The sequence below is a fragment of the Eptesicus fuscus genome, chromosome 6 (genome assembly GCF_027574615.1).
Source record: "Eptesicus fuscus isolate TK198812 chromosome 6, DD_ASM_mEF_20220401, whole genome shotgun sequence".
Taxonomy (NCBI): Eukaryota; Metazoa; Chordata; class Mammalia; order Chiroptera; family Vespertilionidae; genus Eptesicus; species Eptesicus fuscus.
The window spans coordinates 33,594,492-33,613,278 of record NC_072478.1 but is presented as its reverse complement, the minus strand read 5'-3'; the positions used below and the strand labels follow the sequence as shown (position 1 = coordinate 33,613,278).

The 18,787-nt window shown below is 53.8% G+C and overlaps 1 protein-coding gene across 1 annotated transcript; it reads left to right on the top strand.

The window, feature by feature from the left end:
* Positions 1-6,248: 6,248 nt before the first annotated feature.
* Positions 6,249-16,301, top strand: RP1L1 (RP1 like 1). Its single transcript, XM_028159388.2, has 3 exons — positions 6,249-6,857; positions 9,420-9,555; positions 11,170-16,301. The coding sequence occupies exons 1-3, from the start codon at positions 6,249-6,251 to the stop codon at positions 16,299-16,301; spliced, it is 5,877 nt and encodes a 1,958-aa protein (XP_028015189.2).
* Positions 16,302-18,787: the final 2,486 nt, after the last annotated feature.

The window sequence follows — 18,787 nt, the reverse complement described above, 5'->3', positions numbered from 1 at the left end:
TGAGGAATTGTTATACTATTCTCCATAGCACTGCACCATTTTATATTCCCACAAGCAAAATTTCCACATCCTTGTCAATATTTGTTGCTTTCTGTTTGTTTTTGTTCTTAAAATACTCACCCGAGGTTATGTTTTTATTGATTTTAGGGAGAGAGAAGCCTGGAGAGAGAGAGAGAGTAAAATCATTGACCAGTTGCCTGCCATACATGCCCTGATTGAGGATCGAACCTGCAACCTAGGTATGTGCCCTGTCCGGGAATCAAACCCACAATGTTTTGGTGTACAGGACAACATTCCAACCACCTGAGCCACCTGGCCAGAGCTGTGTTTTTGTTTTTGTTTTTAGTTGTTTTTTTCTTTCTAACAATAGCTATCCTGATGGGTGTAAAGTGGTATCTCATGGTCCCCTCCTCTTTCCTAGGAGTCACACTTACCCGTTTGATCATCATGACATGACTATCAGGTTGCAAACTTGCCTCAGCGCCGTGGCTTTATCATGGATATGTTTTCAGCCTGTGCTTGGCTCTTTGTCATACTGCATTTCACTGACTTTAATACACATGTTTTCTCCCCATGTTTTAATATCTCTGAAGTCAGGATGCACCTAGCTATAAATAACATGTCCTTATCTTAGTTTGCCACCATTTTTTTCTTTCTTCTTGGCTCATAAAATAGTGCTGCTCCTTGGCAAACCGGAGACACTAAAAGGCGGTGCTGGAAATGGTCTAGACCTCATGCTGCCTGTGTAGACCCGTGTGGCAGTGCAGGACCCTGTGAAGGGCCCAGCTGCTGCTAAGCACAGCGGTCCTGGTGCTCTCTGAAGGCTGCATGTCATAAGCATTTTCTTCTGGGGACATGTACTATTCACGTCATGGTAGCTGTCCACGTGTAATATCAATCACCCTTTACGGCCATGGCACTCCCCCCTCCTTCCGGCTCACTCCCTCTTAGGTTTAGCCTTGGTGTCATTGCCTTAAAGTTTTCTTCTGCCCCCCCCCCCCCCACCCCAGCCTCCACCCCGCCTGCAGACTTCTCTCACTGTATTTCTTCTCTTCCTGAACCCATCGCTCTTGCTGCCTGCTCCTGCCTCCAGCCCCTCACCCTGGCCTCACTCACTTCCAGGGCTGGTGACAAAGCTATTTCCTCCCCTGCAGGCCCACCCTGCTCAATTCCTCCCACTGCCCCTGTCACCTTTCGGAGCATTTCCTGTGACTTCTATTTTTTCCTCCTTTTGCCCCTTAGTCTGTTTTTCTCTGCCTCCCTCCCCCACACACAAACAGCTGGGATGCCTTCTCGGCTTTCTCGCCCTGCTTCCTCCTGAAATCCCCTGGCAGCCCTCTCTCATCCTTTGCTGACCTACATCAGTCCCACGATGCTCTGACTGTGCTGTGGACCCTGGAGTTTGCTGGGACCCCTTTAGCATCAATGATTCATCCCCCCCAGTCCCCACCCCCAGGCTTAGTGTTCACCTATTCCCTGAGCTCCTGCGTGGTCTAGTCCATACCTCCTGGCACCCAGGTAACTCGGGAAAGCTGAACATAGAGCCTCCTCTAACCCACTCTGCCCAGCACACCTGGATGAGGCCCTATCCCAAGTGGGAGTGGGGAGTCCCTTCTGCTGTGGAAGTATCTCCCATCTTATCTGGTGGTGGGACTTTTTCCCACCACCATGGGCACTCCCCCACCAGACCCCAAGCTGGGAGTGGAGAGTGGAGAGCTGGGAACCAGACCCTCCTTGCTGTCCTCCAGCTCCAACCCCTTCTTCTCGTTGCCCCTTCTCCCTGACTCCTTGCACTCAGGAGCTAGGCTTCTCGCCTTCATAGCCTTCTCTTATTGTCCTCATCCCCACTGAGTGTTAATGGGGAAAGGGCTATCTCCCATCTACGGTGAGTGGGGGTCTTGACCCTGTGGCTCACCTGGTTCATAATATGGCAAAGAGGACTCAGGTCACCCTCTCTCTGGGCCAGGCCTGCTATCTAGCCTACGTAGCTTGTCTTGTTAAAGAGGCCAAGTCCTTTCCTGCTCCTGCTTAGGGAGAGGAACCTCATGATTTTATTTTGTTGTTAATCCTCATCTGAAGATATTTTTTTCATTGATTTTTTTCTAGAGAGAGTGGAAGGGGAGGGAGGGAGGGAGGAGAGAGAGAGAGAGAAACACTGATGTGTAAGAGACACCTTTATTGGTTGCCTCCTGCATGCGCCCCAAACAGGTCCGGGGATTGAACTTGCAACCCAGACACATGCCCTTGACCAGGAATCGAATTGGTGACCCTTCCATGTGAGGGCTGACGTTCTAACCACTGAGAAATACTGGCCAGGGTTGAACCTCATGCTTTTGAAAGGAGAAAAAGCATTGAGGGAAAAACCGATCCATGCGGCTTCATGTATCAGCTGACCCGAGGGCCTGTGCTATGTTCTCTCCTCCCCCTACCCTCACTGGCATGTAGGAATGGGACAGTTATCCCCTATGGGAACACAGTGGGAGGATTTGTCAGGGGCTTCAGAGCTGCATCTCCTCTTCCCTCTTTGCCCCCAGGGGCCTTCCTGACTCAGAAATGCAGCTTCAGAATCTGGGAAAGGCAGGGCACTCACTGGGGCTGCTCCCTGGTCTTGTGTTCTTCTCTGTTTCTACTCAAACCCATTAAGCTAAGGAGAGAGTTGTTGGCTCCCATAACCGAAGAGCCCAGCTTTCTAGTTTGGGTTCTGCTTTCCAGCCTCACTGCACCCAGGCGCTCAGCCAGGTCACCAGTACTCGGTTTCCTATCCTTCACGGTGGCATCTTTTTCTGGGTCCATGAGGCAACCCCTGGAAGGGGGGGGGGGGGATTTGATCCTGTGTAACCTGGAGGTCCAAAAGGAAGTCACCTTTAGAGCTCAGTCATGGGGGGTGGCTGAACAAAGCCTGCCTGCAGGGCCAGTGCCCAAAAGAGGCCACCTGATCCTAGGAGCTGCCCAGGGCATGCAGATAGTTAATTGGGGCAGGAGGTGGGGGGACAGTGGGGTCTTGGCTGGCAGGTTTTTCAGTGCTAACACTGGAGCAGTCCTGGGTACACTGGGACAGTTGTCAGCTTGACCTGTAATGACACCTGCCTCTTATTTCTCCTTTGTTTCGCCATCCTCTGTTATCAGCCTCCTCCTTTAGTGACCTGTTCTTGGGTCAAATGTAGGGACCTCCTGAGTTTGCTTTTGTCAGTCATTAGCCTTGCAGATGTCAGTGGACCAGGGTTTTGGGTTCTGCTGTTGAGGCACCTGGAGCCAGAGCTGACCTTGTAGTGTCTGTGCTGCTTCATCCTCCCTGGGGCGCTCATCACACCATAACAACTCAGAGGGGGATGCACTCACCTGCAGTGTGCCTGCTCCTACAGAGAGTGGCCCTTCCCATCACTCCCTCACCCCTGCCTCCCAAACTGCTCCTCATTCCACTCTTCTGCTGGGATGACACTGAAGGACACAGTGGCATTGAGAGACACAATGATGTTGGGAATATGGTGATTATGGGGGACATGGTTCCCCAATGTTACTGTGTCCCCCAATGGCATGTCCCCCAATGTTACTGTGTCCCCCAATGTCATGTTCCCCAATGTTACTGTGTCCCCCAATGGCATGTCCCCCGATGTTACTGTGTCCCCCAATGGCATGTCCCCCAATGTTATTGTGTCCCCCAATGGCATGTCCCCCAATGTTACTGTGTCCCCCAATGGCATGTCCCCCAATGTTACTGTGTCCCCCAATGGCATGTCCCCCAATGTTACTGTGTCCCCCAATGGCATGTCCCCCGATGTTACTGTGCCCCCACACCATCATGTCCCCCCCAGCATCCCTGTATCCCCCAGTGTCCCTTTTTTTAAAAAAAAATATTTTATTGATTTTTTAAAGAGAGGAAGGGAGAGGGAGAGGGCTAGAGAGGTAGAAACATTGATGAGAGAGAAACATCGATTCAGCTGTCTCCTACACATTCCCTACTGGGGATGTGCCCACAACCAAGGTATATGCCCTTGACCGGAATTTAACCTGGGACCCTTCAGTCTGCAGGCAGACGTTCTATCCACTGAGCCAAACCGGTTAGGGCCCCAATGTCCCTTCTTTTTCTTCTTGGTCCCTCAGGAAGGGCCAAGAAGGATGCTCACTGTCATGAGTGAAAATAAAAATCCAGTGAGGAGAACAGTTAGTCCTTCGGGAAGGCACGTGGAGTAGCAGCACAGGCAGCTGCAGGGCTGTGAGCGGGAGGTCTGAGACAGCGGCTTAAAGGGATTAGTGGGGAGGGAGGAGGCTGGAGGAGCTAATTATAAAGTTGGTGCCAGAGATGAGAGAGGATTACAAGGCCTCTTTGTGCACCAAGGTTTTGAAAATGAGAGAAGAATCCTTCCCCCTCAGAGGAATGGGGTAAATAGGGAGGCAAGTAGGGAAGGGAGATGTGGGTGCTGGAGGAACTGTAAGCAGGGACCATGGCTGCGGCAGCCACATTAGTGAGGGTCTGGCATGGTCTGAACCACATGGAAGCAGGGACGACTCCTCACCGGATCATAATTACTCAACTATTAGCTTATTGGCAGGCCTGGGGTCTGTATGAGGCTCTGGGAAACACCTGCCTTATTAGTCAGTATTAATTTCCTGGGTCCCTGCTATGTGCCAAGTTTGGGGCTCGGTGCCCTGGGGAGCACTGGTTTTGCCTCACAGGCCTTGAGGTAGATGGCCAGGAAAGATACAGCCCAGGATGTGGGAAATGTCGGGGAACCATGCTGAACATAGCAGTTGCCCCAGACTTGGGAGCTGGGGAAAGTTCCACAAAGGAGGAGAGCCAAGGCAGGGTGCAGAAGGGTGGGGGTGGCCTGAGACAGGCAGTTGGATTGGAGCTGGGACTTCCTGTAGGAAAGAGCAGGAGCTGAGAGGCTTAAGGAGCAGACCTGAGAAGCCTCGAATTGTGGGATAAAGGCTATGAGCTTTTTCTGCAGACACTGCAAAACTCTTGAAGAGTTTGGAGCACAGGAAATATCTAGGTAAAACCTGGGTTTCAGGACAACTTGGCCAGCAGGTACACAGAACAGAGCATGGTGTGGTGACCTGGAGAGAATGAGTCAGGCTTCTGCAGGAGTTCCAGGTGAGGCAGTGAGCTCCACACAGTGGGAATAGAAATGAGTAGTTGGACAAATGGCCTTGACCCAACCATGAAAGGCCTGAGCCCCCAGTGTCCATGCAGTGGGCTGGGGTACTCACCCCTGGCTTCATCATGCATCTTCCAAAGACTTTGGAGAGATGGGAAGGAGGGCATTCTTTTCATAGGAAAGCAAACATCACCATATAATGGAGAAAGCACACAACATGGAGTGGTGACGTCTCTTTGTGTTACAAGTCTCCTTGTCCCCACTCTGGTCCCTGAAGGGTTTGGGACCCTCTCACCTGGTAGTTGAAGGATGAAAGCCCAGCTCTCCGGGCATCCCCCAGGGCCACACATGAGACTTGGCACTGAGAGAGTGGGCAAGGTGCCCAGGCCTCCTGACTGCTTGCCCTGCATTCTTGCATCTGTATTCTATGGTCTTCTCCTTACTTACCCACCTCTTTAGGAGATAAAGCCTGAGGTATCCAAAGGAGCTCAGGTGGTAGAGTCAAGTAATAGAAATAGCAAGAGGAAGGAAAGGAATCAAGATGTATTAGTGCTTGCTCTGTCCCTGGTGCTCTATGTGCATAAACTCATTTGCTCATTGTAACCACTCTGCAGAGTGAATGTGGCTGCATTGGACAAGGAGGTTCACCAAACACGGAGCATGTCATTCACCTCCTGGGTCACATGGAGTAAGGGGGGCGGGGGTGGAATTTGAACTCACATCTATCCAATGCCAAACCTTTGGCCTTCCCTCTATTCCATCAACATGGATTAACTTGCCCGGCTGGCTTGGTTAAGTGTTGGACCTTTGGCCTATGAACCAGGAGATCACCGTTCTATTCCCTGTCAGGGCCCATGCCTGGATTGCGGGGGGGTCAATCCCCAGTGGGGGGGGGTGCAGGAGGCAGACAATCAATCATTCTCTCATCATCATTGATGTTTCTACCTCTCTATCCTTCTCCTTCCCTCTCTGAAATCAATAAAAATATTTTAAAAAATGGATTAACCTGCTCATACAGAGCAGATCTGTACAAATTTGGAGTAGGCAGGAAGCACCTTTGTCTCCAACAAGAGAGAGGAAATGACGAATCTCTGGGCTGCTCTCTGACTCTCTTCCTTGATCGATTGCAGCCACCTGGGCCTCCACGCCATGAACAGCACCCCAAGGGATACCCAGACCCCAAGCTACCGAGAGTGCCTCCTGCCTTCTGTGGCCCGGACCCTCTCTGTCACCCAGGTCACGCCAGCTAAGAAGATAACTTTCCTCAAGCGAGGGGATCCTCGGTTTTCTGGGGTTCGCCTGGCTGTCCACCAACGCACTTTCAAGAGCTTGGGCACGCTGATGGATGAGCTCTCCCAGCGCGTGCCCCTCTCCTTTGGGGTGCGCTCCGTCACCACGCCCCGGGGCCTGCATGATCTCAGCGCCCTGGAGCAGCTGGAGGATGGTGGTCGCTACCTCTGCTCTGATAGGAAGCCGCCCAAGACCTCCAGTGGGCCAGGCCGGCTGCGGGGGAGAAGTCCCTCTGCTCAGCAGTCCCAGGATGTTGAAGACCAGTGTGAGGGGCCAGGAATATCCTCTTCCCGGAAAAATCCTAAAACCCCAAGGAGGATAATGTTGGTTAAGAATGGGGACCCTCGATTCCAGCAGACAGTGGTCCTCAGTCACAGAGACACCAGGAGCCTGTCGGCCTTTCTCAGCAGAGCCGCGGGCCTTCTGCACTTCCCTGTGAAGCAGTTGTACACGCCCAGTGGGGAAAAGGTAGGCTGCCAGGCATGATGTTTTCCTTAAAAAGTTCTCTGGACCTCAGAGCAAAATTCTTAGATGGGATGGGGAGGTCATCCATAAAAAGGGGGGCTGCTGCCCGGCCGGTGTAGCTCAGTGGTTGAGTGTCCATCTATGAACCAGGAGGTCACTAGTTCGATTACATGCCCAGGTTGTGGGCTCAATCCCCAGTGAGGGGTGTGCAGGAAGCAGCCGGTCAAGATTTTTCTCTCATCATTGATGGTTCTCTCTCTCCCTTCCTCTCTGAAATAAATGGGGGAAATATATATATATACACACATACACACACACACACACACACACATACTGAGTGGCAAGATTATTATGATCTCTGAATGCATAATAATCTGGCCACTCAGCATATATATATATATATATATATATATATATATATATATATTGCCCTGCAACTAATTAAAAGTAGATAGGGTGGAGGCATTCATCAGTTAATCAAACAATTGTTATTCATATTATTAGCTATCATTTAGCAAGTACTTAGTGAGCCCCAGACACTGCTTTGCACACTTTTGTGATTTTCTTATCCAATTCTCCTATTATCCAATCTATTGCATGAGAGTTCAGTACAGGAACTACTCAATGTACCTTAAGCAGAAAGCAGTTTAATACAAGGCATCAGGGGGCTTCCAAATCTTCGGACATCTGCAGGGATGAACTCTGGGTTACAGGAATGGCTCCCAAAACTCTGCAGGGAGCTGCTACCTCTGCCTGGAGCTGCCGTGACCACTGAGCTCAGCTGGCATCTCGGCTGTGGCATCCAGGCTTCTAAAGCTGAGATCTGGAAGCTGCCGCATGTGCACCTTGGCGCATGGGGACACTGGAACGCCAGGTCTGACCAGTGCTGCGGAGCTGCCACGTCTCCTGAAAACGTGTTTAGAGCTTTCTAAGTCCTGCAGAAAGAGAGTGGGTTAGACATTGATGAATCTAGGGCATAGCCTCCACCACACTGACTCAGGAGGCAGTCAATATTATCCCATTTGCGGAGATAAGACAATGGAGGCAGAGGTTAAGCAATTTGCTCACAGCTGTATGGCTGGGAATGATAGGGCCCGCCTTCATGGTTTCAGAGTTGTGCTGTAAGAACACTTCTGAATTGTGGTGCATTGGCTGTGCTCTAGCATATGCTCCATGCAGATGTTGCAGACAAATAAGACTGGGTCCCCACCATCAATTGGCCACAGTTGTGAGAGGGAGAGAGCAGGTGCAAAATAAATTAATTGGAGGAAAGATTAGCATATTTCCATCTAGACTTACTACAGAGCTATTAGCGTTTCTGTAAGCAAAGCGACTTCATTGCTCCTGGGACAGGCTTTGTCATGATTATTTGATTATTCATTTGCAGACTCTCAACTGGATGGACGCTCTCGATAATGTTATTTTTTTCCTCATGAGTCCTAGACCTCTACCTCTTTCTAAAAAGGGAGCATCATTTAGCCTTGAATTCTGCTTTCTTCCTTGGGAAAGTCTGACTTTCTAGAAGCATGGCTACATCTGTAATTGGTAGAGTTGGGTCACCCACATTTGCATTTGTGCGATGGACCAGAGATCTGAACCAAAAGAGAAACGTACCTGGTAGTTTGACACCAACTTTTGATGAACTGGGTGGAGAGAGCTGGTGGACAGCACACTGAATGTCATGGTGGGAGGAGAAGCTGCAAGCGTTCTCTCTTTTGTTTCCATTTCCTTGTTAATGAACATACCCTTCTAATTTGAGAGCATGAAAAAGAGCGGATTCAGCACTTTAAAGATGGAACTAAATTCCCCAACACTGCTCATTACAATGTAATGCTATAAATAGTGCAAACCCTCAAATATGCAGCGGCCTCGGGGGCCAGGTGAGGTTTTTCTAAAAGCAGGGACCTGTTTCCTGGAATGCAACCCAGCCCTGATGTTGCCCACTCAACTCCCAGCCCAGGACATCCTGCTGGTGGGGCTGTGGCTGGGCGGGAAGGGGATGGCAGGAGCGTCTGGGCAGGAGCCTGGAGAACCCTCCCTTGGAGGAGACTGGGATGGAAGGGCTCCCTGTGCAGAGAACAGTGCCTTCCCTTCTCCACTCCACGAGGGGCAGAAGCAGAGGCGACGGGCTCAGATTATACTGGAAAACACAGATCAAACCCAAGAGAGGGCTCTGCCTGGGAAGAGGGTGGAATAGTGAATCAGGTCTCCATATGGAAGCTGGCTGCTTTAAAAAATGCCTATTCTGGGGGGTACGAGTGTGAGCAGGGAAGCAGACCAAAGCTTCATGAAGTCTTTTCCAGCTGAGGCATCCAGCATAACCTCTAAACCACAGCCTCTGACAGGAGGGTGTAGGTGAGAGGAAGATCATGGTGGTAGGACCTCAGTCCCACACTGATTATGGCAAATGGATGGGGATCCTTCCCTTGGATCCGAAATCTGGGGTGAAATGGGCCAACATCAGGAAAGGGCCAGAGAGCAGGATTCTTTCTCTACCTGTGTCTCTCTGAGCAGCAGGGAGGTTCTGCAGACCAGGCCTCCTGACTCAACACTCTCCTTCTTCAGGTGGGTTCTCTGAAGGCTCTGCTGCGCAGCCCCTCGGTGCTGGTGTGTGCCGGCCATGAGCCCTTCAGACCTCTGGAAGGTGCCAAAAGAAGTGGGACTGGAACTTTAGCGGGGCAGACTTCAAGGAACAAAAATGGTGAGTGGGTGTCGGAGTTTTCCCCAGTGTGGTTTGCACTGGATGGGGGATTGGGAGAGCTGGGCAGATATTCCTTCTAGATAATTTAGGGATCCTGCCTTTGGCACCAATTCTTGGACAGCCAGTTGTTTGGGGTCTCTCTTGCTTCTTCTTCCTCATCACATCACCATCAACCTTGACCGGGTTGAGCATTTGACTGGGGTATGAGAGAGGGAAGTCTGGTATTTAGAGATTAGGGATTAGGAAGAGATCTTGAACTCTATGTTTCCAGGATCTAAAATAAGCTTTATTAAGGACCATGGTGGGCACGAGATTACAGAGGCCATGGGCTATAGGTATGTGGCATTTGCATCTTTTAAGAGCCATGACTCTCTTAGACAACAGTGAGGACCAAATGGGCTAAAATGAATGATACCCATCAATCATCTATCCAACCCATCCATCTAAATATCCCACCATATTCATCCTAAGGCCTACAATGTGCCAGAGTTTAGGCTTTCTTATTTAAAAAAAAAAGAAAACAACACATTCTTTTGAAAGCACAGTTAACAATTGTAGAAGAAGAGTTTCAGCAGTTATTGGAATGGCAATAGGCACATTTTGGCAAGTCAACAAATAATATCCTTTGTGAAAAGCTGTTGAGAAATGACAACAATGGTGTCGGTGATTGCCGCATGACAGGCATGGGAGCTACAGAGACCCCTTAGCCACGGCCCCTCCCTGGAGGAGCCCCCATTCATATTCGGTGCTTATGAAAGAGCAGAGTTTTACGAAACCTCCTCCTGCTCAGATGCACTCATGGTGGTCTGCTCTTTTGCTGGCCACAGCCCCACCCTCCACTAGCCCCTTCCTCTTGTCACATGTTAGCTCAGGAGATGAGAGGAGAAAGCGCTAGGGCTGCATTCTTTCTTGAGGTCCATTTCTTTCTGTCTGCAGTAGCCCCTTCTCCTCCTTTTTCATGGGGCAGGGTGTAGGCTTGACTATCAGAACCTGCTATTGTGTGTCCAGGTCCTCCTTGCAATCATTTATCAACTCCAAAGCTTGATGAGTGTCAGGATGATAAATCACCACTAATAACTGCAAAGCATTTTACAGTTTACAATCAGATGCGTATGCAGCAGCTTATTGATTTTACTTCTGGGGGTGGGTGGGCATGAGCAGGGATAGGAGTTAGCGCTGGGCACTGCTACTCGGCCAGCCTCCCGTGCTGTCTATTCAGAACCCACTTTGTGCTAGCAATTCTGCAGGAAGTTTTGTTTGTTTGTTTTTAGGAAGTTTTATATGCATTGCCTTGCAGTGTCCAAACACACTTCCAAATAGATACCATTATTCCTATTTCACAGCTCAGAAGAGGCTCTGCCAAAAGCTACACAGCTAGGAAGTGGCAGGGTTGAGACTGAATTCAGGCTTCAAGTTCATCTCACTTTGCTGTGCAGGTTCACAACAGCAGACTGGGTATTTGTTCTAGAATGGTTTCTGTCCTGCTGCGTGGTTTGGAGGCGGCAGGGTGTTTAGGTGTGAGAGGCTCCTGTCCGGCCTTTTTGCTCCTGCCCTAAAGCTCCCCCAGCCGCTCACTATCTTTTCCTCTTTCTCTTCCTCTGCATTGTGTGCCAGGGAGCTGCGGCCCCAAGGCCAAGCCGAGCATGACCCACTCAAGGTCCCGGCTGGGCAGCAGGCCGCAGCGGTCTTCCTTGCTGCCGGAGAGGGCTGGTCTCGGCGACCCCCTGGTGTCCCCGCATCACACCAGGGTGGGCCCTGCTCCCGACAGGCACCCTCAGGACATGCCTGCCCAGCTGGGTCCGTTGGTGGCCGGTGATGGCGTGGAGAAGAAGGTGCACTTGAACGAGGACGGCAGCCTGTCTGTGGAGATGAAAGTCCGCTTCCACCTACTTGGCAACAACATGCTCCTGTGGTCCAGGAGGGCCGGGAGGGCCAGTGGGCAGGGCCCCGTTCCCAGGGAGGCTGACCCCCTTCACTGTGTGTGGGAGGGCCAACCTGGGGGCTCCTCGGAGCCTGGGACACAGGGGCTAGGGCCCCGAGAGGCAGGATACACAGAAGCCTTTGAGCGAGGCCAGTGGCAGCCAGGGTCCGGATATGAGATCTGGACGAACCCCCTGTACACTGCCCAGAGAGAGGGGACCGCCTCCTGGGGGAGGTCCCGGCGGGCCCAGCACTCCCCCTGCAGGGGCCCCTGGAGCCCAGGGGTGGCCGGCCGGAAAAGAAGCAGCAAGGACAGCGGCAGCCCTGCCTCCAGTGACAGAGCCCCCGAGGTCTCTGAGCCAAACTCCTGCTGCTCCCGGTCCCCAGAGGGCAGCATGGGCAGCTGTGCCCTGCACCTGGCCTCCGGGGCTGTCCCCCAGAGAGGATCAGGGTGGGGAGCTGGTGGCACACCCCAGGCTGCTGAGGGCCCAGGTCCAGAGGGAGCAGGGCCGGGCAGCAGGGGCCACTGCTGCCTGGAACCCAGGACCCAAGGAGTGGCAGGTGCTTTTTCTGATGCCTCAGCGAGTGCCGGGGCTCAGGAGGAGTCCAGTGAAAGGGGAGAGCGGCACCAGGGCCACGCCAGCAAGACCAGGCCGGTGACTTCCCCACGGAAGGCCACCCCTGGGGCAGGACCCTGTTCCTCTACTGCGAATCCCTCGTCTTTGAGGAACGAGGACCCACGGGCAGAGGGGAGTGAACAGGACATTGGACCCCCGCAGCCCAAGAATGGGTCTGGGAGGAGATCGTCCCTGGCTTCGGGCCGTTTGGGCTCTGGGGACACTGCAGAAGGCTGCTCCCCGGCCTCCACCTGCACCTCAGCCACAGGCAGGAGAAGAAAGCAGGCGAGCAGAGCCAGTGCCGTGTCCTCACCCAGCATTTCTGGCCTTGGCCGAGGGGCCCAGGGAGGCCGCCCCAGGCAGCACCACAGCCAGAGGCTCACACACTGTCGGCTCGATTCCCCTGTGTCCAGGCCAATGCTGGGGCCCCCCAGCACAGGCAGGCTCTGCCCAGCCTGCCCAGCACCACGCTTTTCTGGAAGCTCCTCTAGCGCCAGGAACCCGGCCTCCCGGGACCCAGGGCCACCCTCCTTGGCCTCTCCTAACTCCCGGGACGCACGAGGGGTCAGCAGTGTCCCCGTTACTCCTGTGAGCAGTTCAGACTGTGCTTCCAATTTCTACCCCCCATGCTCTCCCTCTGCCGAGACCGAGTTCAGGTCACACTCACTCTCCACCACATCTGACCCTCTCAGCTCCCCAGGAGGTGGCCTGGGAGGAAAGGCAGGGGGCGTCCCCAAGGCTTCCCGGCCCTTGAGCCTGCCAGTTGGACAGCATAAGGGGGGCAAGCCAGGAGCCCACCAAGGGGGCTGCGGCTCACAGATGGGCACATCCGGGGCCTGCAGGGCCCCCGGTGGAGAGACGCAGGCCTTGCTGGCCCCCCAGCCTCAGGGCAGCCAGGGGCCCCTCCCTGAGGCCTGCTTGGTGTGCAGGGGGTACAGTCCCACTCCGCCCAGGGCACGGCCCCCTGTCAGGAAACACGCTTCGTGCAGCAGCAACGGAGACCACGGTGCTCCCTGGGGGCCAGGGGGCGCCGAGCAGGGGGAGGAACCGCTAGACGTGCAGCGCCCAGGCCCCCCCGGATCTCAGTCAGGGGGCACGGGGACAGCAGTCAGAGCAGCGAGAAGGGGCAGCCCCAGCCTAGGTCCCCGGCCTGGGAGAAGGTTCCAGGCTCAGGTCGCTGGTGGAGGGGAAGGCCTGGAAGAGCAAGAGGACAGTGGTCGCGTGACGCCGGGTGCTCTGCCCCGGGCCTCGCCAGAAGCCGTGGTCCGTGGATGGCTGAGCAACATCCCGGAGGAGCCCGTGCCCTTGAGCTATGAGATGGGGGATGACAGCATGGAGGCGGCTGGGGATGGCCCGGAAGGCCCCACGGAGGGCCCTGTTGACACACATCCCCCAGAAGGCCTGGAGGAGCCCATTCAGGCTAGACGACCGTCCCTGGAAGGGGCCGCCAGCAAGAAGGCAGACCCAGAGGGAGCCCTCCTGGTGACTGGTGAGGCTGGTCCCCAGCCAGGAGAGGGTCTTCCTCCCAGCAGGGCCGCGGAAGCCCCCGAGGAGGCTGCAGCAGGTGAAGGGGCCACTGGGGACCGTGGAGGGGGCCAGTGTGTGCTTCCCCGCAGGGTCTCTGTCTCCATACAGATCATGAAGGCGCTGATGGGCTCCAAGCAGGGCCGGCCCAGCAGCCTGCCCGAAGTGTCCGGCCCGGAGGGCAGGAGGCTCAGCCACTCTGCCCGGGCCCTCATCACCTGCCTCGCCAGGCTCCACTTCTTCAATGAAGACCGTGGGTCTCCCGCCGGCAAGGCAAGGTTCACAGGCTCCTCTCGGTACCAGGAGCTCCTGAGCACCTTGCAGGCCTCGTGGCCAGGGTGTGGCCTCGGGCGGGGCGAGCCGGACTCCGGCTCCCAGGGGTGCAGCAGGAGCCAGGCTCTGTCAAGCCTCGGGCCCCACGCTGTGACTGAGGACTTCACACCAACGTCCTCATCCGGCGTGGATGTCGGGAGTGGTTCCGGAGGTTCGGGGGAGGGCAGCGGACCCTGTGCCGTGGACTGTGCCCTGGTCTCTGAAAGGGGAGAGCTGCCCTCGGAAGTCCCCTACCAGAGGCCTGATTCCAGAACCTCAGAGAACCCAGAGGACCCGGGAAATCATGAGTCAGTTGGTTCCATGGCCTCTTCAAGTCCCCAAGCATGGGCTGGTGCCACCAGGAGGGACGAGGCAGGAGGAAGCAGCGGGGAGCAGGCGCAGGGCAGGGACCTGGACCAAATAGTTGAAAACAGGATGCAAGGAGAGGCGGTGCAGTTAGAGAAAACGCAAGAAGGAAAAGAAAGAGCAGAACCGCACGGAGAGGGTGTCCGTGGATTTCCAGAAGAAGAGAGGACCACCGGGCAAGACTTAGAAGGGGCTGGCTCTCGGGGTGGGGCAAGTGCCCGGGAAGACGAGAGCGTGCAGGGAGAGGAAGCAGGAGGGGAGCCTGCCTCCGCCACGCTGCACCCTGCAGGGAGGGGAGAGAGGACCCTTGGCAGCCTCACCGAGAGAGACTCAAATGCCAGCGGGAGCCAAAGCAGTCCCAGTGCTGAGCCTGGTTTGGAGACGCTGCCCAGAGCAGCTGACTCAGACCATGAGCAAACCCAGGCCAAGTTCACCCAGGGGGCTGCGGAGAAGGGCACTTCTGTGGCTCACAGAGTGTCTCCGGACCCCGACCCGCTCTGGGTGTCCAGGCTGCTGAGGAAGATGGAGAAGGCCTTCTTGGCCCACCTGGCCAGCGCCACGGCTGAGCTCCGAGCCCGCTGGAGCCTGCAGAACAACGACCTGCTGGACCAGATGGAGGCTGAGCTGCAGCAGGACGTGAGCCAGCGGCTCCAGAGCAGTACCACAAAGGAGCTCCGAAAGATCCAGAGCCGGGCGGGGAGGAAGGCGCCGGGGCCTCCCCGGGTAGCCCTCAGGTGGGAGACGTCCCTGCAGACAGAGCAGCGCAGGAGTCGCCTCCAGGGCCTGCGCAACCTCTCCGCCTTCTCTGAGCAGACCCGGGCTCCGGGCACCCCCTCGCTCTCCCTGGATGATGTGCCAAACCTCAGTGGAGCCCTGGAGACCCGGCTGGGTGGGGAGGCCGGCGGGGAGGAGTTCTGTCCCTGCCAGGCCTGCGTGAAGAAGAAAGTGACCCCTGTGTCCCCAAAGGACTCAATGGGCGTAGCCAGGGCACCCATCAAAGAGGCCTTTGACCTGCAGCAAATTCTGCAGAAGAAAAAAGCAGGATGTGCTAATGGGGAGACAGCAGGCACGGCTCCTGAGAAGACCAGGATGGAGCCGCTTCAGAGAGACCCCTCGGAGACAGGGACTGTCCAGGGAGCTGATGGAGGCCTGGAGCTGGGGTTAGGCCGGGGCCCTGGGACAGAGGAGGGGGATGAGGATGTGGGCAGAGGTGAAGGTGCAGGAGGAGGAGAGGAGGATGAGGCCGCTCAGAAGAGAGGAGGGAACACAGACCCCAGTGGAGGCCACCCCTCGGAGGCAGTGGGGTGGGAGGGGCAGGGCGTGGGTGACCAGGGAGAGAACAGAGAGCGGGGCTCTGGGGCGGAGGTCAGTGTGCAGAGCAAAGCCTGGGGAGGCGCTGACCGAAGTCCAGGAGGACAGAATGACACCAGAGAGGTCCAGGACATGGAAGGAGAGGGCCAGCCTGAGTCGGGAAGAGGAAATCCAGGCGAGAAGGAAGTGGGTCCACAGGCTGGCCCCAGGCAAGGCCAGTCGGGTGAGGCTTCTGGAAACAGCAGCCCAGACAAAGATGGGGGGCCCACACCACCCCCTGCCTCAGGTGGAGACACCCCAGGCCACAGGTCAGGCCGGAAAACAGGCCTCTCCTCATCCAGCACATCATCTCTGGGAAACTGCTCGCAGCTCTCCCAGAAGGGCTCCGAGGAGGGGCCTTCAAATGGAGACATGAGCACGTTTGGAGATGAGCCCAAGGGAGTCCCCAGCCCCGAGAGAAACGGCACAGGCGTGTCTCCAAAAAGCTTCACTTCTGCGCGAGAAGGGCCCTCCTTGGGCTCCGGGACTCCAGAGCGAGGGACAGACGACGGCCTGACTCCAGAGCCCAGAGCAGCCCAAGGCTCCGACTTAGGAGCTGAGACGAGAGTTACAAGTCTCTCTGGGACAGAAATGAGGTCTGGCAACCTCGCCAGGGGCGGGACCTATGGCTTTGGCCAGGACGACTTAGATTTCTAGAGATCCAGCGGTGAGATGCCCATGAGTCTGCAGCTCTGCTTTTATTCTTGTTTTGTCCACAAACCTGAGCGTGGCTCAGCCCCCTGGCAGTGCACAAGGAGCGTGGGGGGAAGATCAAGGACGTGCCAAGGGCACAGCCACACCATGCTGTCCTGGGTTCGAAATTCTGGAGCTTCAGAGGGCCTGCTGGCCCTCCCAGGCTCGCTGTGAAGGTTGTCTCAGCTCCACCCTGTTATCCCCGGTCAGCGGCCCCCATCTGCCTTCGGAGCCCCGGGGGGGGGGGGGGGGGGGGGGGGGGCGGGAATGGGACTTCTTGGCAGAGCTCCAGGAGAGTTTTTGTTTGTGTGTTTGTTTTTTTCGAGCAAGTGTTACTCTCATTCTTTTGTCTATTGATCTCCTGTTATTTTTCTCCTTGGCCTCTCTTGGCACTCACCTTTGAGGTGCTTTTCTCTAAGTCTTGAATATATTTGGTGACTCTGCAGATGTGCAAAAATTCAGGGAGAAGCAGATAAATTCAGGGTCATTGGACAAAGTTTGTTCTGCATTTCCTTTTTAAAAAATATTTAAATTGATTTGGAGGAGAGAGAGAGAGAGAGAGAGAGAGAGAGAGAGAGAGAGATTTGTTGTTCCACTTATTTATTCATTCAATGGTTGATTCTTGTATGTGCCCTGACTGGAGATCCAACCCTCAACCTTGGTGTATCGGGATGGGATGATGCTCTAATCAGCTGAGCTACTTGACCATGCTTCTTAATTTATGTATATATTTTTGGATAATGGAAAATGTGAAAAAGGGGAAAGAAGGAAAATCAGTCACCTATGATCCCACCACTCAGAGATAACTTGTGTTAGAGGTTTGATTTTTTTCCCCTATCAAATGGATTTTCTAACCATTTGATGGTGGATGTCATCCTTATACACTTCTTTTTTTTTTTTAAACTTAACAATGTAAGCATGTTCCCTCTTTATCTCCAGATCTTTATAAACCTATTTTAAATACCTGAATAGTACATTATCTATACTAATAAAAGGGTAATATGCTAATTAGACTGGATAGACCAGACGTCCTTCCGGACAAAGCCACAGTGGCTGGGGGCCAAGGCAGAGGCGGTTAGGGGTGATGAGGCCAGCAGGGGAGCAGTTAGGGAGAGATCAGGCTGGCAGGGGAGCAGTTAGGGGGTGATCAGGCTGGCAGGGGAGCACAGTGAGGGGCGATCAGGCGGCAGGGGAGAGCAGTTAGGGACGATCAGGCCAGAAGGGGAGAGTGGTTAGGGGAGATCAGGCTGGCAGGGGAGAACAATTAGGGGTGATCAGGCAGGCAGGCAGAGTGGTTAGGGGCAATCAGGCAGGCAGGCAGTTGAGTGGTTAGGAGTCAGTGGTCCCGGATTGTGAGAGGGATGTCCGACTGCCAGCAATTGGACATTCCCCAAGGGGTCCCGGATTGGAGATGGTGCAGGCCAGGCTGAGGGACCCCTCCCCCATGCATGAATTTCATGCACTGGGCCTCTAGTGAGAATATAAAATACTTTACTGCATCATTTCACTCTTGTCAACCATTCAGATGGTTTCCATAATTTTTTAAAAACTTTTTCCCCCCTGAACTGCAGATGATTTCTTTAGGATAGACACCCAGGCATGGAATTACTGAGTCTAAGGATATTGACTTTTTTTGAAGGCTCTGGATATCCTGCCACCAAACTCTTTTTCTGAAGGCCTGTACTAACTGACATCACTTGGCCTGACACCCTCTCATCAGTGTTTGCTCTATTCATTAAAACAAGAAATCTTTTGCTAACTTCATGGGCAAGAAGAGTATCTCATTTTAATGGGGTGTTATTTTAGTTATATTTGATCATTACTGAGATTACAGAGTTTTCTAGGTTTTTACAAAAGCTATTTGCATGTAAGTTATATATATATGCCTTTTGCCCATTTTTTAAACTGGAATCTTACCTTTTTTTTAATGAATTGATTTCTATGTGCCCCTTGTAATACTTTTGATATTCCATTTATCATTTTTGAGATTTAGAAAATGCCCTTTCTCCATACCCTTCTATAGCCAGCCTTGGCCTGGGTCCTGTCTGGGTAGGGAGCTTTGTGATGGGGCTAAATTTCTTTGACTCATACGTGACCACTTTGTGTATTGAGACTGATGAAAATGGGAGTCTGTGATACAAGAATAGCTATTGTTCACTGGTTATTTAAATGTAAACATCCTACCTAATAATAGACAAATATGCAAATTGACCATACCTCCGACACACCCACAAGCCACACCCACCATCCAATCAGAGCGAGTATGCAAATTAACCCAACCAAGATGGCTACAGCCACAGAGAGCAAGGTTTCCTAGGTAACAGAGGAAGCCAAGCTTTCCGCCTGCCCTTGCCAAGCCTAAGCCTCCACTCAAGCTACAAAGTTTCAATTATAGAAGGTAAACAAATTCAAACAGAAATGGCGGCAGAACGGAGCTTGAGAGAGCAGGC

What these genes read in the sequence shown, in the direction of transcription:
- RP1L1 (XM_028159388.2), top strand. Translation starts at nt 6,249, where the DNA reads ATGAACAGCACCCCAAGGGATACCCAGACCCCAAGCTACCGAGAGTGC. An exon ending in ACACGCCCAGTGGGGAAAAG is followed by an intron (nt 6,858 to 9,419) that starts GTAGGCTGCCAG and finishes CTCCTTCTTCAG; the next exon opens with GTGGGTTCTCTGAAGGCTCT. An exon ending in GACTTCAAGGAACAAAAATG is followed by an intron (nt 9,556 to 11,169) that starts GTGAGTGGGTGT and finishes ATTGTGTGCCAG; the next exon opens with GGAGCTGCGGCCCCAAGGCC.